Raw genomic sequence first — 27,644 nt, 5'->3', positions numbered from 1 at the left:
ACTACACATAGACGTTAGTTTTCTCTAGTGTCTATGTACTACAGAAACAAATTACCTTTTATTTACCGATATTTGAAATTCAAAATGGCTGCCATCTGTGTGTTAACTCTATGGGGAAATAATTAAATTTCTGATTTCAAATTCACCGAACTAACTGTGAAAACCCTACTTACTCCAAGAGCTCCAAAATGAACCCCAAGAATGGTAGACCGGAATAGAGTTGTTAAAATTTGAGCGTCCGAATATCTGTAACCGAGGCGCATTCTGCATTAATATTGACATGCGTGCAAACGTAACTGCGCACATCTGGTTCTATCTATATACACACGTCATATGGCAATCATACGGTTCAGAATAATGTATTCTTACGTGATACCAGTATGCGCCGAGCTTAAACGCTGTCGCTACGTTTTGATGTTGGCGATTCAATCGTGGGCAATTTCATTAAATTTGGATAAACCTTTAGAGAGGTAAAAAACCGAGTTTCCAATGCATCAGGTCGGGGGATTTTGCCTTAATACGGGTTGCGGTTTTTCTTTCCTTGGTATAATGGCACCGAATCTGTGTTTATGACGCATTTTTTCCCTTTCGCCGGGCCATTTTTAGGGGTACTCAAATTTACGTTTGCGAAAATTAAGCAGCAATTATTGCAGACAATTACCTTTCCAAGGCAATCATATCGATACTTTAACAGAACCACGAAGTTACCGTCTGTGGCCCATGATTGATTGTGTGATTGGTACCTTCCTATTTTTAGAACAGAAAAGGGTAAAGGGTGACGTACTTCTATGCCAGAAGTGCCAAGTACATGTACACCATGGAGCAAAAATGGAGGGGAAATCCGCACAATTGAGTTATGCAGAAATGTATCCTGTTAATCCGGGCAACTGGACACAAACCCTTCAGGCGAGCACGTCGGATGCATCATGCATGTTCCAAATCTGGGAAAAAACTAACCAGAGCCTTAGCCAAAAACGTGGCACAAATGTCGCACATTAAAAATATGACAAGATTCAAATGATGTATGGCTTGAAACGCTTTGATAGCATTCAACATGCTCGAACCATATGTCAGAATCTAAAAATATTCCGTTCCATCATATTATATGTTGCTTCCATTTTGATCTTGATTTTTTTTATCGGAAGATGTCATACTTCTAGAACCACCATTGAAGTGTTTCATTCATGTTGTAAAGATTATTCAGGAAATGAAATATAAGATAAACTCTGCTTATGTTAATATAGAATTCAGTCATTTTAAAATAAGCAATATTCCAAAACACCATACTCTTAAATAGTACATGATCTACTGCGTGATCCAATCGAGTCACTAATACGGCAAATCTATTGCATTTTTACCGTTATCCGTGGCATATAACGGCCAAGTATATGCGTCACCATTTCCGAACTGTATTAATTTGAGATTAAATTTGAGGAAGTACGTGCAGTCGGTATAATACTAGTAGACTGAAATGAAGAAATACGCATCCCCACCCCCTTACGCACACACTCTCGGTCACTGTGAACTAGAACATGACAGTTTACGAGATCCCTTCGCAGAAAGTGAAAAATCATAATATATATAGAAATATATTCTTCTGTTAGGTTTATTTAGATGAGCTGACAGAAATCGCAAATACAATAAACACAACTTCACCGTTAATACCCCCACAACCTCCCTATTGAGAGACACGGAGTTTTGGAATTATTGACCAAGGGGAGTGTTACTTTTCACCAATGTATGCCAATACTCCAATTCTGTCCTTTGGAACATGCTGCAAAAATTGGTCAAAATTGCTTAATAAAGTAGTATTAAGTCTTCCATCACGTCTTACCGTGAATGAAATACCATATTCCGTCTTAATTGGAAACGGCATCAGCACTTCCGCTCATGGGATATTACATTTAGGATTACTTCGATTTTAATCTTATTTTTTCAAATTTATCCTTTAAAAAACAGGCATCGATTTATTTCACGTTGTCAATATCGGCACACTTCAGAGAGTTGTAATCAATTTTGCTTATTTTTGAATGAAAACATCGCCGCATCGACGTATTTTTATTCCCTTTCAGAAATTATCAATATGAAAACAAATATTGTAATCAGGATTTTATGACCTTTCACCCTAAACGTACTGATCAATAAGTTTTGATATGGTAGATTTAAGTCCATGGAAACTCATACACACAAATATATATATATATATATATATATATATATATATATATATATATATATATATACACGCTGCAATTTACAATTATTAATTTTATAGTTTTTTTTACCTCAATGAATGCGTTTTTGTATATACGGTTTTAGATATCTAGATATAGATAGATAAATATGATCAGACAAGATCAGATACAATAGATAGATATGTTGATATGTTTCAATTTTAAAATAAAGATGTCATTCCGTTTTTGACCTCACTGAACTTTTCAGGCACATATGCATTGAGGGCACATGGTGGTATTGGGTATTTTTAGAACAATATCCTGGATTTTGTACAGTGTTCAAATTTTATCGTATCATCCACCCTTGCCATATGATCGTTATTCACGCTGAGTATACCAAGGTACCAAAATAACCCGTCAACCACCATGAGATATGTCCTGCTGGCAAATTGGCAATTTTTCACCGAGCCCCATATCGTCCTAAACACCGTAGAAACCCGATGTGTGAAGAGTGGACAGTGGTAAAATATGTTTGATATCGTACTCTGCGCGAAATGGTGGGACACGGCTGTTAGAGAACGGATAAATTATTTAAAGTTGTCTTTTTTACCAAAAAAACGAAATATTTCTGCATTTTTGTTTAACACTTTCTTCTGGTATTTTAAATGCGACTAAATTTGACTAGTGTGCAAAAACGCCCTTCCCTCTAAACGAAACACGGAAAAAAATTACAAAGCTAATAAAATGTCCATACAGGAGTAAAACTTATCAACGCTTGCGGCTTTTTTCTACACTGGCAGAAATACTGTTTATTTTTAAGATCACAGCAGCTTTCAGTAATTCGCTGTATGTATTCCGATGTGTTTGGTTCTTCAAACATCTAGAGTGTGTCTTTTTTCTACTCTTGGATTTATTTCCTCCACAAAATTTGAAGAGTTTCCACCCATCAAACTGTCCGTTTTATCAATGCTATCTTAGTACGTGTTGATGCATGTGTATGGCTCGGTGGTCATCCGTTTAACGGTACACTCTTGCGGTAACTTTTGACACAGAGAAACATAGACTATCTATGTTTTTTCTATGCTTTTGATAATATTTTAATGATGATTATGTTCTGTAAATCAAATACAATTTTGTATGCCGCTCCGTAAGGGTGTTAACAAATTGTCGGCCTAGCCAACACGCACTGTAATTCAATACATATGAATTCTAGGCCACAACAATAATTATATATACACACACACACATATATATATATATATATATATATATATATATATATATATATATATATTATATATATATATATATATATATATAATATATATATATATATATATATATATATATATATATATATATATATTATATATATATATATTATACACACTACTAACAATAATATAGATAATATAACAAAAATAATTAAAGTAAAAGGTTATAATGTATGTTACTTAAGTTTCATGATCCTGCAATCTTCAGATAGAATATATATATATTATATATATATAATATATATATATATATATATATATATATATCTACAATTATATATATGGATATATATATATATATATATATATATATATATATATATATATATATATATATAATGGAACTGCAATTTACAGATATGACAGAAACATTAAAATTAATCAAAAGTTACAGCAATGGAGTAATTTGAATAACTAATTGAGTAATTTGAATAAATCGATTTTCTGGTGAAACTTGCTATCTTGATCGTTTGATTAGGACAAAGGAAGATCCTTCGGTCGACGCACATAATTAATCAATAACGGTAACTCATTGGCCACCTTAATATCCGTACAATAGATGTCAAGTAGTCAAGTGGATTAGGAAAACGGAATGACTGAATTATAGGTCTGACCAGAATTCCATGTATCACAATACGATAAACAGCCTTACAATAGGTTTCCAACCGCGCCTTGGATCGCCAAGCAACGACCTTGAGTTACTCGGACGTTCGAACTTTCACCTGGGGCGAACAGGAACATCTAAAAGCGAACTGATTTTTAATTCTTGCTTGAAATTCATCCACTGCGACAGACTATTGCCTTCGCTCTATGCGTTTCTTCAAAAACACATTTTCAATTTCCTGGTCACACGAGAAATCACCCTATGCTACGATTACTCAAATGCCTGACTTGTGGACAAAAGTTCTTACGGAGAACTTTTCGAAGGAAAAAACATATATTATTTACTTGTGATAAGAATAGTTGATGCCAATATCTTTTTTTCAATAACTGCAAAGTGTGTTTGATGGGTTGCGAAGGCTCTTTACGTTTTTAGCGTAAGGACCCCTAAACGCAACAAAACGCTTAACCTCGCAGTTGCCTTGAAAAGCTAGACTTTAAATATAACCGCGGGTGGCATTTACAGGTCCCGTGTGCACGCAATGAGTGCACATAGAGCGCTGCCTTCGCCCAGAGCTGTTTAGGGTGCCGTCAAACTCTATCACCGCGCACTTCAAGGGTCGGCTTTCTGGCGATGTGTTCGAGCAGTTTTACTGCGCGAGAAATTCAATTCCTTGACGCGTGGATCAGTTGATTGATGATTCATACGGGGGAAATGCTGGTTTTTTACTAACTTGCTTTATGCGTGTGTGCATCTGAGATGTCATCTTGCATAACGAGTAATCAACATTACCGACCTTTTACTTTTTCTTTTTGCCGCAACAATCACTTCGTAAGCAGTATCCCCGTAACCGGATATTTGTACAACAGAAAAAAAGTACTACATATAGGTGCGAATTTGAGAAACTACCACGCAGCTTATTCAGACGAGTGAACAATACCTGGGGTACGTTCAGTCAATAACATGGATGAACAAATAATGTTTACAAGAAAAGTAGTGCCTTCAGTCTTATGGGACGGGCTAATATTTGCTCGCGCTAAAATGCTACACTGAGTCGTTAGAATGTTCAGTCTCTTTAAATTGACTCGATCAGCCATGTTTGTTTGTTTTTCCAACATGTCTATATAATGATCACTTACGTTTGAAAAAAACAACCAAACAAGTAATGCCCCTATTCAAGCTCTGTTATTTGCTGTATATCCGGTGACCTGCACTTACTTTTGTACAATGAACTTGGTTCTATAGGCTACCTGCAGAGAGAAATAGTAAATTTTTTTCCACACACATGCTCAGGTTGCCATATGTTTTTTTTGTACTAAAGCTTGTGTTTCAGCTGTGAATACTTTTCTGAGGACCCCTAAAGCAAGATACGTAATATTTTGCAGATGTGAACGTGTGAGACCTTTAAAACTACATGTAACCGGATTAGATATGGAAATAAAGTATGATTGATATAAAAAATCATATAAGATGGAGCTTTAAATTATACAAAATTATATCGCATTATTTTTGTAAATTATCAGTAGTATACGAGCTATTCATTGAAATTTTAGCACCTTCTTTGCATTGTTGAGATATGCGGTTTGCTATTGTGTGTATTATTTTCTGACAGTCAAGAAAGAATCAGACCTAAAAGAGGAATACAGCGCTTTGATATTAGCGAGTTTGCTAATTTTATCTCTGTTTCGGATTTTAATATTTTTAATCTGCCGTTATATTTTACACTGGTACATTTTCTAATATGTTTTATAAAGCGTGTCCAACGGCTGATTTATGATATTCGGATTCGCTATGAATAAATTATTACAACCTATTTCTATTATCATTTATTATTACCACCATGTGTTGTATTGGTGACACACCCTTTGAACCTTCGAAAAGCATGCTAGTCGTCGCTTTCTCTAAATCATGAATATAGATATGTCTGTCTCCTTCCTGCGTGTTTTTTAATCGCAAAAATTATACACTTTTCATTTAATTTTCTTGCTTCGCGATGCTGAAGTCCCTCATGATGTAATTTAGCCGTGACAGTTTTCTCTAACAAGAATAGCGTCATGAAAACAGTCGTGACATATGCCTGACGTCATCACTTAACTCTCCATTTTATGAAAGGATCAAGTTTTCTGTTCTATTTATGCTGTCGTTATTGGTGTTTTATGTGCTGTATTTATTTGTTTCATGTCATCGTATTCTCGTTTTTTATTTATTTTATTTTCAGTGCAAAGCAGGTCTACATGTGGAAGATCACTGTGCTTTATCGTAAAAGTTTATGTTCTCTAGCGTTTAATGATCTCTCTACGCTGCATTGTAATCCTCTGTGGAGCCCAACTGAGGCTGAGTATTTCTAGACGAAGCCTCAAATGGGACTGTGTGACCTGCCACACTCTGATGCAGTGACCTCTACCGCCAAAGATAAACTGTTCTCTTGTCGTGCTGAGGTCGGTGATGTTACTGCCTGGCTACCTTCATGTCAGGTGACTCACCAAAGCGAATCAAATATAAGGATAGAAAGCACATTGTCAATGTACGCCCCGTCAAATAGTGACAAGAAGTATGTGGACTGTAGTTGTTGAAATTGTAAGACCAACGCGAAAGCTATATAGTATGTACGCATCTTTGGTCCTCCGAAACCACGTGTACGTTTGACCACGCTTGGCGCGTTCGATACTCGATCCACACATTAATGGGCGACCACTGATATCTCTGACGGGGTATATCATCCCTTTCGCCCTGTCACGACTGCCCACCAAGAAAATGCCGTGCGTTCAATAGAGAAACAATGCTAAGAAAAGTAACTCTGAACCTGCGTGTCGGAATCACGGCGTTAAATGACTCCATTTATGTAACAGTATGCAAGGTCATCGCCGTTAACCCTGCTTCAAGGAATTTGTGATGAATTTTCAAAACAACCATTCAATTTTATAATCTCCCATACGGCTGTCGTGAATTTAAAACGTTATAAATACGCAAATCCATTTATGACGTTCCTTTCTAATGAGTTAAAATAAATTACACACATACTTGGGCATGTCAGCGGGAAAATGAGCGGCTTCTGTTTTTTGACCGATAATTAAGATTTTAATGGAAAATCTAATAGTTTCCTAAAAATGGGTGATGCAATGCCCTCTTGAAGTGATTGACTATCGAATGTCTGGCAACGATCTGCTTGATGCTGTTTCGCTGTTATGCTTACACACGCACAGCGGCGGTGTCTTATATCTGAAACGAGGGTGATTTGTTCTGCCATACAGTTTTGTCACAAAGACCTGACATATAGCCGAGGTCGCCGATGTACAAACCTTGCATGTTTTGAAAGAAAAAAAAAACTATGATTGAGCTCTGGGGAACGGAAAACGATTGAGTATCGTTAAAAACCAGGTTGTGGAATCCCAGAAGACCAATATTGACTTTTGCTTTATTGAACAGGTATCTCAAATGAGGTGGAATCGCTTGAGGAAAGCCCCGTCATTGCCCTGATTGTATTTACAAATTGGACAATGTCCGGCAGTCATATAAACAGTTTTGAGGACATTGCTTGGCACAGTAAAACACTCTCGTGATTTAGGGAACTCTTGCATTCTGATAATCAGCGGAAGAAAGAGAAAGTGGAATGCGGTTGATGCCGCATGCAAACATGTGCAATTCTCAAAACGTCTACTAAGAGGAGAGAGAGAGAGAGAGAGAGAGAGAGAGAGAGAGAGAGAGAGAGAGAGAGAGAGAGAGAGAGAGAGAGAGAGAGAGAGAGAGAGAGAGAGAGAGAGAGAGAGAGAGAGAGAGAGAGGGGGGGGGAGAGGAGGGAGAGAGAGAGAGAGAAGAGAGAAGAGAGACAGAGACAGAGACAGAGAGAGACAGACAGACAGACACATAGACAGACAGAGTGGGGCAGTGACGGACAGACAGACAGGAACACAGAGCGAGACAGACAGAAACAGGCAGAGAGAGGCAGGAGGGGCGGGAGGGAGGTACAGATAAAGGCCACAGAGTTTGAACTGAATCGTATTTGCCATTATATTTTAATTACACATCATCTTATGGCTATGCAATACAAATATGCCTATTTGTTTGCTGTTTGTATTCACACTGTCCTCCCAGATCTGAGAGAAAATGCAGAATTAAAGCGGACAATTAAAAGCATTAAATTTTCGATGAGTCTATTTGTGATCGTTTTTTTAAAGTCTACTTCAAATCAAATTCCTATTTTGACATTAGCACACATGTATGCATAGTTCGAGTTGCTGCTGTAAAAAGTTCTAGACGTTGTGTACGTTAAACACCGTGAACTACAGCCTTAGCCTGGGTGATACTATTATGCAATTCGAAAGAGAATAGATAGTTCCGCTACACGATCATTTGATATATTGAAACTCTATTGACATCCTGAGAATGAAAATTGAACAGTTAAGGTTTGTCTGCCACTTGCTTCAATCACCAATGGCCTTACTTAATGTGATGTATGCCACAGTTAAAGATCAATTTGTCAAAAGCCTGTCGCCATGGTAACGGCGGTAATTGCCGGCAATTTTCTTAAACAAAAATGATTTGAGGAAAACCCGCAATGAAGGTTGCAGCAGAAGATTACAAACTCTCGTTAAAAAAATCGTCTAATTTGAATTTTATCCAGATGCATTCCCAATCTTGTCATTGGAAATTTAGCCAGAGTGAAATTAATCATGGAGGCGACATCTTTACGTTTATTTTGCACAGCTCAACTCAATGCTGTATTTTGATTACTTATTTCTTCCCCCTTTTAGTAATCTCGCTGACAGTGTTTTCGATGGGCATTCGACCAACTCTTATGCATTGATTTCAAACATCACCCGCAGTAATCACAACTCTCTTTCTCGCTGATTGATTGGTGACCTTCAAAAGCCAGGGACGAGGTCCAAAGCTGGCATTTTCCAGATTCCCCCCTCCATTTGCATGAGGTATGGTCGATTTCTTAACATTTTAGCATGGTTGATTGTCGGCATCAAAGATACGTTACTTCCATAATCGCAAAGAGAAGATCGCATATTTTTTGGTCATTTCATTTTTAACATAACGATGACAGTATACTCGTACAGAGTATTTTGCTTGGTCACCTCTGAATTCTGAAGAAATTTTGAATTCAATATGATTGTGAATTCTCACTAAAGTAGTTCGAGGGCTTTTCTCAAACTGAGATCCCACCAAAGGTTTTGTGAATACGATGCGTCGATTCAATTAAAAACGCGTAAGAGTTTTAACAAAGAAAGAACCGGAAGGTCCTCGAATTTAAAGTTGTTAAACGAAGCAAACATTAACACGACTACTAAAAACTCCACAAGGGTTTCAGGACTAGGATTCCTAATGCCAACACATGCCATATTAGGAGCTGATGCTCGCTCTGCTTCAGGAGAAATGGGCAAAAGACTGAACACCATGCTCGAATAATGTAAGGTGATGGTAATGCCTTCCGAAAACAACACTGAACAAAAGTCATAGATTCCACTAATGTATTGGCTTCTACACCTCATTGTGCATTGAAGGGTCGTCCAAGGTTGCGCTGCAAGGCTGAACAATGATAAAGCATGGCAAGTTTCGAACAGTAATTAATTGAGTTTTGAGTCCATTAACATCACACAAGCCACAAAATACCGAGCACTTGTAACACTTATTCTCTTCGGTATATATATATATATATATATATATATATATATATATATATATATATATATATATATATATATATATAATTTATTTACAAGTGCACGTATTTTTATCGTTTGACATATATGTATATATCATATCATATCATATCATATCATATCATATCATATCATATCATATCATATCATATCATATCATATCATACACATACTCGCATTCTTACACACATAGTTTCGATAATGATGGTGTCAACAGAATCTAATGTGGAATCAAATGAACATCTGAAAAGTCTTACAAAGTCGCTAATAGAAGCCAACATATCTACCAGTACTAGTATGGAGGTGTTTACGGGGTAAATAACTGTCTATCTGTATCACAAGCAAATCTGAGCACGCACCAAACGGGATCGACCCTCTAAATACTGAGCATTTCAGCTGACGAAGAAAAGAATGTTTAAGTGGATGCTGGACAACGTGAAATAAAGAAGAAAACCCAGCTTGAATTGGCTAGTCTTGGATGCAGGAAATTACCCTAAGACATACCTTGGCAGTCTTTGCAACTAGCTTGATGAAACACCTCAACATCGACATTGCGTGCATCCACTGAGCAGCTTGATCAGGACTGGAGATTTAGAATCTATGATAGACTGCCGTGTGCGAGGAGAAAGCAGTTTATCTTAATCCCTGATATTTCCAGTATTGAGCGTATTTCGAATCATGATACACAGCGTTCTACAAACGCGATGATGACGACAGTTCACACTTCAAGGGACCTATTTAGGGTGTACACCCAATTAACTGTTCAATATCGCCTCCAGCGGATCCCTTGCTCACCGTAATCTTTTTCAGAAATACCAGATGACGATGCGCAGCCCTGTTGTTTTTGCGTTTGAAAATAGAAGCCTGACGTCAAAACTTGCCGACGGATTATTACCAAGGTAACAAATTGTGTCTACGTATCTCTAACAAGATTAAAACTAATTTTTGGCGAATTAGAGTACTACTTGTCACCAGTTAGCGCAACCGAACACTTCAATTCTTCTGATTTAAGCGATCAATAATACATTTAATGCTTACACGTGCAGCTAGCACTTACTGTTTAAACCTTATCAATAATCAACACGTTCAAAAAATTTGATTTTGTTCTTTTGAAATGCCTATTTGTCTTAACTCCAAGCTACAGACGCACTTGCAAGTTGGAGAACTGGGTGTTTCGGAGTGCATTCAGCGTGAATCCGCGATCGCCTTCATCAGCGCTCCTCGAGACCGACACGACAGTCACGCACGTACACACCCGTGACTCTTGCACCATCAAGTATACTCTCAGCTTCCGGCCGAATGACGTAACTGTTGAAGCGGGGGTCAGGAGTCAGCTCGTCAACCACGGCCATCCGATCGTAAAATGCACTTGAAGGTCCGGAGACAATGCGAGAAAGATTTTAAAAAGTGACTTGTAAAGCTTTCAGAATAAGTGAAAGCGATTCTTGCATACGCGAGGCTGTATTGCGATAACAATCGAGAGTGTACACTGTAAATGGGCACCAAGAACTCGAGCATATGCTCTGGGAATTGTGGCAATCACCCTACTCTTTCTTACCCTAGTTTCTGATTTATTCTTCATCGGTGCCACTCTGCATGCCAAATTGGAGTCAATTAATTACTTCCAAGAATGAACTTTGATCATACCTCTGAGGGACAGGGAGAGAAAACAAAATGTGCATTCTAATACCCACGAGGCTGAAAACGGAACTAGTAATCAGTCTTAAGCAACATTCGCAGCTTTCAAAGCTGAACAGCCAGATTAATCACCAGACACTGCAAAAATGTGATTGCTGAAAACGTTTGTATTATTTGCTGTTGACGCTTGATCCGATCGTATTAAGAGACAGATATTACGTCTATGACTAATTACACTAATATTGTAATAAACAGTAATTATAGTTCATCCTCACGTACATAGATACATACATAGATACATACATAGATAAATACATAGATACATACATAGATACATACATACATTACATACATAGATACATATATACATAGATACATACATACATACATACATACATACATACATACATACATACATACATACATACATACATACATACATACATACATACATACATACATACATACATACATACATACATACATACATACATACATACATACATACATACATACATACATACATACATACATACATACATACATACATACATACATACATACATACATACATACATACATACATACATATGTGTGAACCAACGTTTTACGGCTCATATCTTTTGAAATCAACCTTTCGCCTATGGGAGCCACACTACGATTTTCTGAAAGCATACATCTGTTTCAAGTGTTTTTACTGATACAGATTTTAGACCTTTCTTTTAACCCCCATCTTGAACATCCATATCCCTGCGGTGGTAGAATTTTTACTGTCACCCTGTTTTGACGATGAACGTCGGTAACCTTGGCGGCATTAGTTTAAGTGATCGTTTTAAATATTCAGTATCCTCCGATAAGAATTCTTTCTCTAAGTTATTTCCAATGGGCAGGATTCTGCGGAGGTGAAAAGGTATAGGTCGCAAATGGCTCATAGTTTCAACTGGATGTCATGTGCCATTTTGGAAGCACATCGATGCTAACATGTGCATGCTTTGCCTGCGTGTGTGTTGTTGTTTCGCTAATATGTTGGTTTGCATACATGATGGAAGTAATTGTGACGCTATCATATGCCTGTATTTGGAATGGGCATACATGCTTATACTCCGTCAAGAGGTTTTCGTACATCAGCGCGTAAGAATAATCACGTGTTTGCCAATAGCTGAAGAGGACGCGTGCTCATGAAGAAACCTGCCTATCCAAAGATTTACACGTACGAGGTTGCAACACATTACACATTACAATTAATTATCAATATTATAGTGAGGCCTAATGTGATCAAACGTTGCGCTTACAATATTATGCAAAAATGCTAAAATGCAGAAGTGAACGGGCGAGAGCAATTATCCAAATCAACCTCTCTTTTAATATGGTGTCCACTGAAAGTAAATACTATTAAGGATGGCCTTAATATTTCAGAGTGGATAATGGACGGCCCTAATGACCTCATGAGACGAGATTCACATCCAATGTTGTATGTACATGTCACAAATGTCAGTCGAGAGTGTTTGTATAGACGAGAGCACCAAGTCACCGTTGTGTGTGTAAGTCAGATCCGAGTAATGGTGCATTAATTCATTGGTTGGATGTATCGAAATTCGGCAGTAGCAAAAATAGTGAAGCTGATGATGATACCAATAATCTAGGGACGTTGAACTTAGCTACGAAGCTGTCGGTATGGCTGGAGAAAACAAATCCAGAGGGGCCAGTAATTTACATCCTAGATTTTTACCATCCATAAAACACACGCATAACACTACATACCCCGTACTTTGTATTCATATGACATCGTACAGTAATCGTTTCGTTTACGACCTCGCCTGTGTAAACAACGTGTGTATTTTTTGTCCTTGTGTCCTTTTCTTCCTCAAAGAAATCCATTTTTGTGAAGTTTTGAACATTACCATCACAATTGGGCATCGATTTGCAATATCAGTCATTCTCTTTATACGCTTCATAAACCAGAACAGTGGCTCAAAGGAAACAGTTCATCGGAGTTATTATAACGATTTCAGATATACGGCAGTTTTGAATAGCAACGCTGGTAATGTTTTTATGAAGGGAGAATGCGCGATATAGATTAGTAAACATCTGGTACACGGGTAATCTCTCAATATCTCTTTCGTTGCATGAGAGCTGTTTTCAGGTCTGGTTTTATCGATGCCACTATGCAGAGCCTCGGTTACGGCAATCTAACTGTGTATATTTAGTCTGTGTAACAACTTCATCAAGTGTTTTACAGTTTTTCTCTCGTAAATGAACCGATTAGGGTTCAAGATATATCTGGCAAAAAAGTAATGCTGATGGCCATAAAAAATGATGATCTTTATGATAATGGTTACGATAATGATGGTAATAACTGTAGTAACTATAGGAACGAGAAAATTTAAAATAATGCTAACGTGACGAAATAATTAATGAGAGAAATTATGGTGCTCTTGCATGGTCTCAGTTGTGGCGATGATGATGATGATGATGATGATGATGATGATGATGATGATGATGATGATGATGATGAGGTGGTGATGATGACGACGACGACGATGACGACGATGAATATAAGGATGATAATGATGATAATGACGATAATGACGATGACAATAAAGATGATGTACACGATGCTGCTGCTGCTGCTGCTGATTGTGATAATGATTATGGTGGTAGCAGAAATGATGATGATGATGATGATGATGATGATGATGATGATGATGATGATGATGATGATGATGCTGATGGTGATGATGATGATGATGATGGCGGTGATGATGATGATGATGATGATGATGATGATGATGATGATGACGATGATGATGATGATGTTGTTGTTGTTGTTGTTAATGATGATGATGATGGTGGTGGTGATGATGATGATGATGATGATGATGATGATGATGAGGGGAAGGAGGGGGTTGATAATGATTATGGTGATAGTGGTGGTGGTATAATAGCTTTGACAGTACTTGATGTGGTGATGGTAATTATGTTGACATCGAACGTTAACTTGATAAAATTTCTCAAACTTACTGCTGAATCAGTGACGTAAAATGTTCCAGCTCCCGCGAGATCGTACTACAAAACCTGCGACCACTACAAGGCCCTTTAAATTCATTTTACTGCAGCCATGGAAACTCGCAATGAAGATATATTGTGGCAAAACGTCGAAAGTCATCTAAAAATCAGCTCTTTACAGTGATCGTGAAAAGGCTAACCACTTGAATACATGACCACGATGATGGGTCTTTCAAATCCGTGTTAGCTATATAAAGACACTCAATTCTCACAGCCCTCGTCAGGAGCGGACCTGCTCAGCTATCTGGTGCAGCGTGCGGGGCAGGTTAAATGGGCCATTGTCCGTTTATGAATACTCGAAACTGATACGTTTTGTGCCGTCGAAAATGTCGGCTGATCATAAGTTGCAAATTATGGCTATACTATGATCGGCAGCCATTCGACCTAATTGTATTTAGCGGCGAAGGATTTCATTGAGCAACTACTCAACTAGTCACCGCGTTGTATTCAGCGCATGCTCCGAATATGGCTTGAATTGTGCAAGTGCTGTCCCGCGGGACAAAAGATCTCGTTTTCCTGTCATTAACTCGGCTTAATTGGGCCAATATCACCGGTGACATGTTGGGAAGCACTCAAAAACAGCTCTGACACCGATTGAAGTTCATTTCTGCCAGCACACGCGGCGATGAACAACATCACCTCAGATTTTTGTGACTGGCAGTGTGACAACCCATAAACCATCCGTAATTTACGATCTTGACGCGGCGTGGCATAGCATCGCGTTCTCACCATTGTAAATTTTTATAACTCTGGCAAAATTAAGTCTCGTGACTGTCTTATATCCAATACGCTGGTTGATGGGTGGGGGGGGGGGGGGGGGGAGGGAGCTACATGTTTTTTTAATCACCCCTGAGGCGAAAATATCTGAACTTCAAATGAGTAAGAATGTAAAATGATAAAAGCAGGAGCATCAATACTTTTCCCCGTGAGTTTCGAACCATTGAACTTGTCTCATACTCTGAAAGGATTGAACGTCTGAAGATACGCATAAACATTGACGTTCTATTCATTGCCAAGTCAATACTAAAGGGCTATAGTCAAAGGCAGCGACTCTAGTCACGTCAGGTGCATGCTGGGAGAACGAGCGAAAGAGAGAGAAAGAAAAAAACCCCGTTGGCTTCTGATGGACTGATGAGTACGTTGGAGGTAATTGTGCTATGAGGTTAGTAATATTACTCAGTTTGCGTAGATTTATTTTCACTCAGATTATAAAAAATGCGGCAGCTGTGTCGGACAATTAGAGCCCTCCGGAGGAGTGACATGTCCTTCGACGCCACCTGATCATTTTCTTTCAAAAAAATCTTAAAAATGCACAGTTAAGGTCAAACCATATTGGTGTTAATCTCAGTCAGAAGAAAAGGGAATTTTCACCGTCAAAATATTTCTTTACAGACGCGTTTCTTTGGTGCGGTAATCCTGTATTTTCCCCGAGTTTTATTGGCTGGGCTCTGGATGATTATACCTGTTTACAATTGAGCGCTCGTGAATCCGGCAACCATTTCCAAAAAGATTTCGATTTAAGGGGATATTAATGCTGAGCCCGATGTAACCTCGCCTGATTTGGAAGAAAATAACTCGGATAATTCGAAAATTTAGAAGGTAGAAGGTAAATTTTCAAAGGACAGGACTAGTACTAGATGTTGCTCTGTACAAGCTGGGCAGTTTGGTTTGGTGTACTTGAACCTGGTATCTACAGATTTCTTGTTCAACTCTTTGTATGCTGAAATTTCTGTCAACACAGTCTGTTCTCTGTATTTCAATCAACCCACCGCGCTGATTTGAACCGTCTCTCCGATTCATCGCGACTCGGTGTTAATAAAATTAATGGGAGTTCATAGACCGTGCACATAGTTTGAACAATCCATTACATGCTATTTGCGATTACAACTAAAATATTCAGTTGGCATATGTCAGTAAGACGAAAAATATGTATCCAGAGTTACAGCTAATGTCTCTTTCAGCTCGAACTGACTGCTCCAGGTTGCGCATGACGCCGCGCAAAGGTTGTAGACACTGAAAAGAGACACGCCATAATGCGTAATGGAAGAAGTCGAAACGCCAGTTACTTAATAGGTATCTGTTGTTTGCTGTGTTGTCAAGATGAAATGTAATACCGCAAGATGTTATTTCTATCGCTGGACTCCGCATGACATATAGACAACACAGTAATTACAATAATAAAAGCAGGTCTCTCACGTGTCAGCGTTTGTTTACGCCGGGGGGGGGAGAGAGAGAGAGAGAGAGAGAGAGAGAGAGAGAGAGAGAGAGAGAGAGAGGAGAGAGAGAGAGAGAGAGAGAGAGAGAGATAGAGTAGGAGAGACAGCAGAGAGAATATCCGCGCAGCGCCCTTGCCTGGTGGTCGTCGGCTGGTGATTATAACGCGAATGTTGACAGTATCATATCTTTATCAGAGTCAATGCTGTTACTCTGACACCCCGTGACTGTAGATCACACTTTATACTGGCTCTTGTTTATAGTGTCATCAGTTAGCACACGCGAGCATTACGTTAAGCAATATTACGCGTAATGGCAGTCCCATCATGTTCAGACATGTGTAATCCATAAAAGTGTCTCCTAACTGTAATTTATTTTGTTGGAATTTTTTTCATGTTTCATTCAACTAAATGTGTTCATGTTTTTTTAGCTCTTTACAAATAACGTACTCTGACGGGTTTTTTTACGTCGCACCGATTACATGGTTATTGATACGAGTGGAAAGGTACTCGAGATGTTATCGATCGGACTTTCTCATTCGTCACCCCGGTGTAATTTATCACTTTCGACAGCGAAGCGTGCACAGAGGAATGCTGGTACGTACAAGTGTCTTCGATGTATTGCAAGACATGACATGCAACCCGTCCATTTTCTGCGTGTATCTCTCTCTATATATTCAAATTGATGAGCGCAAACGCTCCCTTACCTCATGTCGTATAGGATTCTTCCGGCCGGCATGATACGCATGTGCTTGTTGCTCATGGTGATCTCGTGCAATTTCCCCTCCTTGACGTTCACAAAGTACAAGTCCGGTGTCCAGATCTTGTCCACCAGCTTGGACCCCGACCGGAGATCAATGTCTTCCGTGCCGTTAAAGGCGAACCGTGGGTCGTCCCATTGCAGGGAGAGGACTAGTGTAGCACCGTAGTCCTGGACGAAGAGACACAGTCAATGTCAGGGTCAAATCACCACGACATCGTCAACAAAACGCTAAAGTAATTTCAAGCTGTTCAGGTGAAGGCTGGATGACTGCGATTTTTTATTCACAGTAGATGAACAAAAAACGCCGCGACACAATCACGCAATATGGATCTTGTATTCGTAACGTACGGTGAAAAGCCGCTTGCATTGAAGATCTCAACAAAAAAATCAACCCGCACTACTATTGACATTTAATGTGTGTATTATTCATAAAGGTGAACCATTGAAACGGTTCAATTTTGTCCTTGAAATGAATGTATAGACTGCCGACTCCTGATAACTAAATCTTACGTTTCCAACATTACACGAGAAATCACCAGTAAATGAAGTCTTGCGGTACACTGAAATATTTTGACCGTGGGGACTTTTAATTTACTCGACATGTAATGTGTACTGAATTGTCATTCTATCCAACCAACTGCAAGCTTATTTCCCTCTATATTGTACACCTGCCTGTTTAGTCAGAGTTTTCCTGGCGAAGAAGAAAAAATTGATTATGTTTCTCGGTTTAGTATTCACCCTATGCATACATTGGAGAGCAGGGGAAGTGAATGGCTCTATCAGAAGTAATCAAGTCGGTATTTACATCGCTTTCGCGATTTCTAGAGTTCGATTCGATGCATCTAGATAAACATAGTTTGGGAAGTCAAATTTTGAATCCGAGTCGGTCTTTTGCTCTCATTTGTATGCGTAGTGTACGTTAAGGCTTTGTGTGTGTGTGTGCGTGCGTATGTATGTATGTATGTATGTATGTATGTATGTATGTATGTATGTATGTATGTATGTATGTATGTATGTATGTATGTATGTATGTATGTATGTATGTATGTATGTATGTATGTATGTATGTATGTATGTATGTATGTATGTATGTGTGTGTGTGTGTATGTATGTGTGTGTGTATGTATGTATGTATGTATGTATGTATGTATGTATGTATGTATGTATGTATGTATGTATGTATGTATGTTTATCCATCTATGTCTCTATCTATGTATCTATCTTTGTATGTATCTATGTATGTATCTATGTATCTATATATGTATGTATCCGTATGTGTCTTTCCCGTCCCATGCTCTTGTACAAATACCCAATCACCATCAGATCGTGGTATAATCGTTCACAGACTGTCACACTTATTATTTATGGTACTTGTATGACGTACAGTGTGCGTTTCTAATTTGCAACCCAAATGCATTACACATGTTCGTAAAAATAGACCGTCCTTCAGAAGACCAGATACAATGAACCGGCGTCATTGGTGATAGATCGAAGAGTCGTCGACTAGATTTTTTGTCTTTAATTTTGAATAAGAACACTTCGACCGTGGACAAGCAATCCTAAACAAATGACGTCCACGGTGAACAAAGAAAAGAAAAGATTCAACCGCCGTGGAATATTCCTGACGCATAGAGAAGTCGATAAATACAAATCGATCTTTGGCACCCAGGAACGGGCATCCATTAGCGATGTTAGGGGAGAGCACCGAGTAAAATACTTTCAGATATCAAGTTTCCAGGGTACTCACCATGGAGACCTCAGACAATGAGTGAATGCTTGTGATATAGACAAATACAGAAATGTTGACAGGGGGACCTGCAAGATAAGACAAAGCAAAGAAAAAAAAACTACATTTAGTGTTTGAGAGACCTCGAGAGCAAGTTTACTCCTTTCGATCGAGCTCAATCTGCTTTACGTGAAATAATGGATATTCTTCGCTCGACAACAAAGGCAGAGTTCTCGACGAGCTCGGTTGTATTTTCAAAAATTCTTAAAGCCAATATAGACCGTGATTCAGGGGGAAGGGCTCTTAAAAATAACGTGATGTACAGAGTAACGTTAAAAGGAGAATGTGTGGTTTTTATAGTGCTCAGTTGACCCATTCTTCCCCACTGGGAAATAGACAGTGAATCAGTTGATTTTGATTTTAGTGCATTGATGGTGTGCGTAAAAGCTTACCGCCGGCGTTCGGTCTGAGTTCTGGGTCATAGTCCTCGTCCTTTATCACCGAGTAGAGCGTTTCCTTGTATCTGAAAGGAGATAAACTTCTGAAAAGTCTATGTTACCTAAACCCGTAATATACGAGACTTAAAGGAAAATAAAAGGAAAAAAAAGATGAATATCACACATCGCATGCCGGGTAGAAAAATATAAACCACAATATGGTCCGAAACAAAAACGACCACAACTGTAGTTCCGCATTGAATGTGGCATTAGTGTGGTGAGCGCAGTAGACATCCGTACATGCCACACAGTTAAATGTTAATTCATGTCTAATTGAAGAATATGTCTGAAAGGTAATAAAAAAGGCAAAAAGTTATCGATAACATGCTTAGTGTATATCTGAATGCAGTGTCTTACGAACTAGCTTATAGCCGATTATCAGCCGTTCACTGAGCCGCCCAGCCTACGGCACGGTTTGTATTTTTATTAACCGAGAAAATTATTTTCTTTATGGAAACCACTTTCATGTTTTAGGATGAAAAGAGCAAAAGTTTGACGCAATCGCCGGAGAGTTTCATTTCATATTGTACATTCGGATACGCGGTAAGTGTCGAGGGAATAGTCGCCTTCATTTTTGCCCTATCTTGATCGTTGCGAAGAGAATTACCACTGCTATGCTGTCATTCGCAGTCATGAATTCAACGACTGTGTACGATAATGGGGCTGTATCTTTCTCAGATGAGATGTCAAATAAACTAGATCAAAATATTTTCAAATGTAAACGGGCAGATACTACAAGTAAATTTAATTACTCGCGCGATCTTATCGACTCACCGCCTAAATTCTATGATCTCTGCATAAACTGCAATGCTCGCCCACACACTGCCTTTTTTCCCCATTTCTCTCTCAGTCGGAGATAAAAATAAAAAGTGATTTATCAGAACGGCCCTAGTCTACTATGGTCGTTAAAATCACCGAAAGCTGCTGGCTTTTCTTTTTACTGAGAGTCGTGAATGCAGAACGTACTGCGCAATTATGTATCGAGGCAGTTCGATACCTGAAGGGTCATACAGTACCCGAATTCGGCCCCTTACCCCCTCGGGAGTGTAAACATGGAACAATTTAAATAATAGCATGTTGGAAAAAGACAATAAGTAGATGCTATTATCTTAATTTAAGTGAATCATCTTCCCCCCGCCTTATGTAGCGGGGACTGGAAACCCTCGATCCTCACTAATAAAGTTTCTTGGCGGTTTTCTTGCTTGAGGCAATGTCGATAATAAAGATCCTTGGGTACAGCTGGAGTACAGTGCCTTGACAGTGTTCCCGTATAAGGCTGCGCATGCTTCGCGGACAAATGCATTGTATCCACGACCAGGAAACAGATTGTCGACGGTTATGAAAGCGAGGAACACTTAAGCACGGGTCAGTTAATTGAAAAGCCTTGACGGGTGGGCTAAACAACTTCGTTTAAAAATCACTCATTTTCTTCGGCGAACAGCGATAAAGAGACAACCAGGAAATTTAGAAAACGATCGAGCTATTGAAAACCTCTATCGACGCCATATTAATGTCGACCCCAATTGAAATCAGTACGTGTCGGTGAACAGTACGTGTTTTACACTGTCGTCTCCACACATGCGCGCTCAAGCACGCGCCCTCACGCGTGCGCACACACATATACACATGGATATATGAGCAAATTTGTAGAACACCTGATAGCGTTCCCCCCATTCTCCTCTTCATAAAATTGGACAATTTATAGGTTGGAGTTTTTTGTAAGTTTCATTGCCAAGACATTCTTACTTCTGATGGCCAGTTAACTTGTTATATCCTTATTTGAGAGTGGGCGCCGCGGGTGTGAGGTGGCAATGTAGATCAATTGAAAACGTGATGAAAATGAATGTTCAATAGTTCTGTGTTTACGATACGGTATCCCGAACACATGAAAGGCAAATTGCCATTATTTTTGTCGATTCTTCTTTGAACGAATAATTTGGCCAGCGGTTGTAATAATCTTTCAGTGGGTCGTAATCATAACAATATTTGTGCTTCTCTCTGTGGAAATCCCTCACGATATGCCCCGACAATCTGCAACCGTACTTATTGTCTTTGTAAACAACATGTGTGGGCGGGCCTCCATTTTTTATTCGATGGCGTGCCTCTATAATTAGAGAGAAAACTTTCATTTTTGAATAAATTTATTCCGTGAAATGTCGACGAGTCTGTGTGTCTGTGTGTTTGCGATTTTTAAGGGTTGAATCTTTGGGAGTATTGCAACCCTAACTGAAGCAAGATGTGTACGTTTTTCCGTGTTGAGACAAGATCGAGAAATGATCATAGCGAGCAGGGAAGCACATCTACTGCGCCGTGGCACCGAAACGACCCCGAACAGAGTCATAAAAAGTGAAGTTAGACCGCGAAAATGGAAGAAACAGAGAAACAATGGGTGAACATCAGCAAGATTACAACTGTGTTGCACATTGATGATGACAAAAAAAAAACTCCAACCGAATGAAGGTCTCACTGGGGTCCGTACAGCTGTCGCAGAAGCATTATCGCTATTGGGAAAAGCCCGTTGAAAAGATGATTCATATACCGTCACATTACATCGAATGTGCTTGGTTTTCTCTTCCTTTTCCCAATTGCACGAGAATATTGATTTAATGGCTGTACCTTTCAAGTTGTATTGGCGCATAACATAATCATAGTCCAGTAAAGATTGCATCTGTTTCCAATCACCAGTGATTGAAAGCACCCCTTTTGATTGACTACTGCCCAAGATAGTATCTTTTTTTTACTGGCGACAAATAAAAATACTCGTACGTTTCAAAAGTAGTTTTCCTCGGGTACGTTTCGACTTCATATCCTAAAAGTGGTGTTTGTTGACGGAGGGCGGCGTATCGTAAACTACTCTCACGACCTCGGCACAGTAAAACCTCGGTAAATGCGCATTTTCTCCGGTTTTATATGTTTGTTTGTCAATTGGTAGATTTAATTGCCCCTTGCTCCTTCTATGCATACCGTTAATCGATTTGCCTCTCTCCTTTGACAAATATCTTACGTAAAGACCACTTCATTAGATTGATGCATAATCCCCGGAGCAGTTAATCTCTATTGCGGAACCGCGATATATGTATACCTTCTTTATGTTATCTTCTGGTTTCATTCGAAAACAAAAAAAAATCGCATGACACGAATCAGACGATTTAATCTGTTCGGAAATATCCGCAAACGTGTTGTGCTGGTATTTGTCACATCAGTTCATAAAGGGGAGCGTCAGAGCGTGGCCTTCAACAGATGCCTGCCTTTCATTCGGCGGCGAATGATGACGACACCGCCGCGCTAAATAGCGTTTACCCGGCTCCCCCTGTCATGTTATTTCAGAATTGTGAAGTGCTGAGTAAGCAGTGTGAGTATTTTAAGCCGTTGACTTTTTTTGATGAAAACGCAATTCAACACACCGAGCTGGAATTCGAGACACTGTACGGACGCTATCTCATTCACTTCGCTTGGCGTAACACAGTCGCTACTGCGGCATCACTCCGCTATCCTCTACCCCCATTTGTTTCCCCATCATGTCACGCAGAACGCTCGACTGTGAGTCTAACTTACCTTTTGTTCCCAGAGGAGACAGCACTGAACACAAACATTGCTAACACCGTCCCTAGCACCAACATCGTTTTGGATGACATGTCTTCTAAGTGGCTCGATCTGCAGTGGTATCCGTTCTCTCCCAACGTTGAATCTGCAATGGAGTTGGGAGCATTGCGAACATTTAGATGACGTAGTCCATCGCTAGGCCAATCAAAGCACTATATGGATTACATTTACCAACAAAAGACTACAGCGCTTTGCTAATGCGAAGTGTCTTCGCCGACGGAATTGCCTAGTGGGCTCCCTCTACCACTGTCAGTAAGTCATTGTACCGGCGATAAATTATATCAAATTGATCGGGAGACTGACTTCACAATTAATTCCCAGCTTCCAGCTCTTACATCTAATTCTGCGAAAGTTCTTTGATTGCGCGAACCCTATTTCTGTGCTCCACAAAGAATTTTAATACTTTTATTCATAGGCACGAGAATTAAGGACTGTCTCATCGCAGCTGTTACCCGCAGAATTATCCGCAAGAATTAATCTTTGGCTAAGTAATGCAAAATAATATCTAATCGCATTGCTAGTTTTCCTGTCGTCTTTCCATGTATTTCACCCTTGTAGAAAATTAATGATAGCTTATAGAGTTTTAAGCGACAAGTGATTATTTATAACCTATCACAGATTTCGTCTCTAAAAATCCGTCAATTGTGAAAAGATTTCTGTCAGTCTTGTGACCATTTTCACGATTTGGCATCGTCAACAACTGACGCGGAGCTTTCGACTATTGCTTCAATGGCGGCTACAAATAGCCGAGCCTTTTTTGACACAGTATAGCTACGCAAGAAACTTAACGACACGTCCTCATATGATATTTTAAACAAATTACAGCTGGAAAAAATATTTAAATATATAATAAACGCTACAGCAGTATGCGTAATTTTTGCGGGATCATGTTTTGGCAAAAGGATGCAGTGTCGTTAATTCAATAATGTGGTCTTTATTATAATCTCTTAAACGATCTGTTTTTAATCAGTCTGTCCTTTTCTACGCAATTATTGTCGATATTCGGACAATATCAACGGTGTTGAAGAAATTTACAGGAAAAAGATGGACGAGTGACTGGCATTCAAATATAACACTTCAAGATTTCTTCCTCTTTTGACCTCTCTTCCCCCTCTATCCCCTCCACCCCCTCTCTCTCTCTCTCTCTCTCTCTCTCTCTCTCTCTCTCTCTCTCTCTCTCTCTCTCTCTCTCTCTCTCTCTCCCTCCCCCCCCCAACAGCATATTCTGAGGCTATGGTCAAATTAATCCGGACCCCCAGCCGATGACGATGGAAAGTCCTGACTGGCCGCGTTGACGTTATTGAAAATAAAAGAAGCTTTTCAGCGTTGCTGTCATGACAACCTCGACTTTGCATGCTCTTCCCTGCGTCGTGAGGATTTGTGAAGTGTCGAGTGTTAAGTGCCAGGCAAGTCTAGTGCCTACACCTCGGATCAGCGTGTCTTGAACACTCCGATTCCCCTGCCACTAGGAGACGTTGATTTCTTTCACAATGAAGGAGAAAAAAGGCAATGCCTTCAGAAATTGAGTAGCAAAATAAAACATGCACACTTACTCCTACAAAAGGAGACTGTCTTTGATCGCGTTGTAACAACAACAACGACGACGTGGCGCTAAAAACACAGTTTCCTATCACAACACAATCGCTCATATCGATACTTTTCAATAACCTATACTGTTAGACACAAAAATATCTACAAAATTGAGTACGTTCCGCCTCATTAACCTCGCTTAGAAAACGCAACTACTCCCTGCCCAAACTAACAAGAGAAATGACTCACGCTATGAAAAGAGAACACAGTTGCGTAAAGATAAGTGGACATTAAAAGCGAATGTTCAGTACTTTAAATTTTTATAAAAATCACCCTGTTTATACAGCTCGTCTGAAATCAGCCCTTCAGTCATTTAATACTGATTTAGGGGAGAGGAGAGCTCGTTACGTGACGAGAGCGAAGGCAAATGCGATACGTCCATACCTAGCTGAAGACAAGGCTGAAATTCTATTGTGAGGGGGACGGATCTTTAGATCTGAGAAAATGTGAAGTATAAGTGATAACTGAAGAATGAACTACATATCTGATAATGAATATCGCTACTTTTTGTCGATATTGTCATCGTTATCATCATTACCATAGGCGCAGTTGTCGTCATGATGATGATGATGATGATGATGATGATGATGATGATGATGATGATGATGATGATGATGATGATGATGATGATGATGATGATCATCATCATCATCATCATCATCATCATCATTATCGTCATCTCATTCACGTCCGAAACACGTTTTAACGCAGTAAAAATTTGCACATCAGTGTTGCTGTGTCATCAACATATATACCAGTCTTCGAAATATAGAAAAAATAAATTCATAATTAAAGTTGAAGGACAACACGAATCACAGCTTTTCTTCGTTTGAGATATTCTTCTCCTGATTATTTTCAAATACCGTATTTCTTTAATATTCACCAAACGTTCATATCTGATTCAGACGCGGTGAGCGAGGGATATTTTTTCATTTATCACACTCTTCTTTAGGAGGAAAAATACCAAGGGGAGGTATTGTTTGGTACTCGGTATGTATTTTCGTTTGGGAATAACAAGCCAGCTTGGCGACAAGAAAAATAATTTTGCGTATCTCCCGAGACCTTTCATTGCTTTTAGATGAATCCCTGGCGAGGAAGCGCGAAACGCAGAATTGCTTCGGAAAACTGATCTTATCAGGAAAGTTTCAAGAGATCTCTTCCCCCTTGAAAATTTCCTGAAGATGTCAATTTGCTGTCGAAGACGCACTGTCCTCATTTTGAAGTGCGTGCTTCAGATCAGAACACGGGGAACCTTGAAATGGCAGATGTTGAGTTTGTATTGCGCATTTTGTCTACACGGATGGGTTTTATGGGAGTCCGAGTTTCATAATTATTAAATAAAGGCACGATCGCTAAGTCGCATAGGAAATGGCGTCTGATTATTGTTTGTGAGACAGTGAGAGATCTCCGCATCGACACTTTGGACGACAAATTTCAATTAATATTTCTGGTCGGACAGGAAAAGTGATTCAATTATATCAGCTTGGGTGTTCACATCAACAAGGGAAAAAATGAAGGGTTGGGCAACACTAGGTATAATGACTGTGTCGAAACTCCTACACGGCACTGAAATTGTGCCCTGTGGAAATGATGATGGGCAGTTACAGCGCGATGAATAATGCAAAGTCTTGGAGATAAAGGTTCGACAACTTTGTTAACGAGTCACGCGGGAGGTAAGGCGAAAAAAACCCACACCCACTGGGAGAGATCAACTTCCCTGGAACCGTCGGTGTTGGGACTTTTCGGAAAACATCGATGCGGGATGCTTAGCTGAGCCGATCAAGGGGCTCGGGTATACGGAGCGCATTTACATGGGAAATGATAACAGAGCAAGGGCAATCCCACGGTGCTTGCACTTAAATGTCTATGAATGCACGGACAAGGAAATTGAAAAAATCTCATTCGTGGATGCTAATTGGGTCGAGTCGCTCGGGTTTAATTGCATTCAATCTCACGACATGGTAAAAACCACCGAGAATTTGCAAGAAAGCAAGTCTGACCATGTCTAATCAACAACATCTCGCTAAGTTTCAATAAGGCATCCGCAGAAAAATGGACAAATCCAATTTATTTCCCCATAACCCGATATGTCCTTTACAATAGGGAGAAAGAAGTGCATGGAATTGCGTTTGCATGATGAAGATGCCGTCTCCCACGAAACAATGAGTCGCACACATAAATAGTATTATCGCATTCATTAACCAACCGACACAAAGGCACGCCGAGCAATTCACAGCCCCCGTAACTCACTCAAATGTATTATTTGAAATTGCCATCCGGATGAGCGGAGGACACCTCTCTCTCTTTCTCTTTCGCTGAATGTGCCTCAATATATGTAATGAAGTCGGCGACAATTAGATGGTGCAGATACTGCGACATTAATAAAGGGAAAGTCAGAGTAAGTATTCATCTTGAAACTTCAAGGTCTTAGCAAAAAGAATTTCTGTTTGTAATATATATATATATATATATATATATATATATATATATATATATATATATATATATATATATATATATATATATATATATATATATATATGAGAAGTCAGGCTATCCCCAGTGAAGCGTGGAGTGGGGTGTAGATAGAAGAAATTTGGTTGAAACACACTGCCACACCCGGTTGTTAGGTTCCAAACGTATATTATACCTCAAACATAACGTTTTGCTTTACAATTAGTGCTTCTTCAGGATTTTCCTACAATGAAAAGTACGAACAGAAAAATTACAATTGTTTAGGAAAATGTACAATGTAGAATTGACTCGATTGGAACTAATTTGGATAATTGGATGGTGAAGTAATATCGATTTAATCTGCAAATGTAAGCTCTTC

The 27,644-nt window shown here is 39.2% G+C and overlaps 1 protein-coding gene across 5 annotated transcripts in view; it reads right to left on the bottom strand.

Annotated features, from left to right (window-relative positions):
• Positions 1 to 27,644, bottom strand: part of LOC139134853 (glycine receptor subunit alpha-1-like) — a 117,286-nt gene that overhangs the window by 55,949 nt on the left and 33,693 nt on the right. For 3 of the 5 annotated variants that reach the window (XM_070701920.1, XM_070701919.1, XM_070701918.1), the window contains 4 exons: positions 23,174 to 23,306; positions 19,574 to 19,662; positions 19,143 to 19,210; positions 17,340 to 17,563 (listed from right to left, as the gene is read on the bottom strand). In XM_070701920.1, coding sequence (XP_070558021.1) covers positions 17,340 to 17,563; positions 19,143 to 19,210; positions 19,574 to 19,662; positions 23,174 to 23,253 — 461 coding nt within the window. In that variant the 5' untranslated portion in view covers positions 23,254 to 23,306. The remainder of the gene's footprint in view (positions 1 to 17,339; positions 17,564 to 19,142; positions 19,211 to 19,573; positions 19,663 to 23,173; positions 23,307 to 27,644) is intronic. The other 2 variants (XM_070701922.1, XM_070701921.1) reach the window with 1 other exon arrangement.

This window comes from Ptychodera flava, chromosome 6, assembly GCF_041260155.1.
Source record: "Ptychodera flava strain L36383 chromosome 6, AS_Pfla_20210202, whole genome shotgun sequence".
NCBI classification, from domain to species: Eukaryota; Metazoa; Hemichordata; class Enteropneusta; family Ptychoderidae; genus Ptychodera; species Ptychodera flava.
This window is presented reverse-complemented; position numbering and strand designations above follow the sequence as displayed.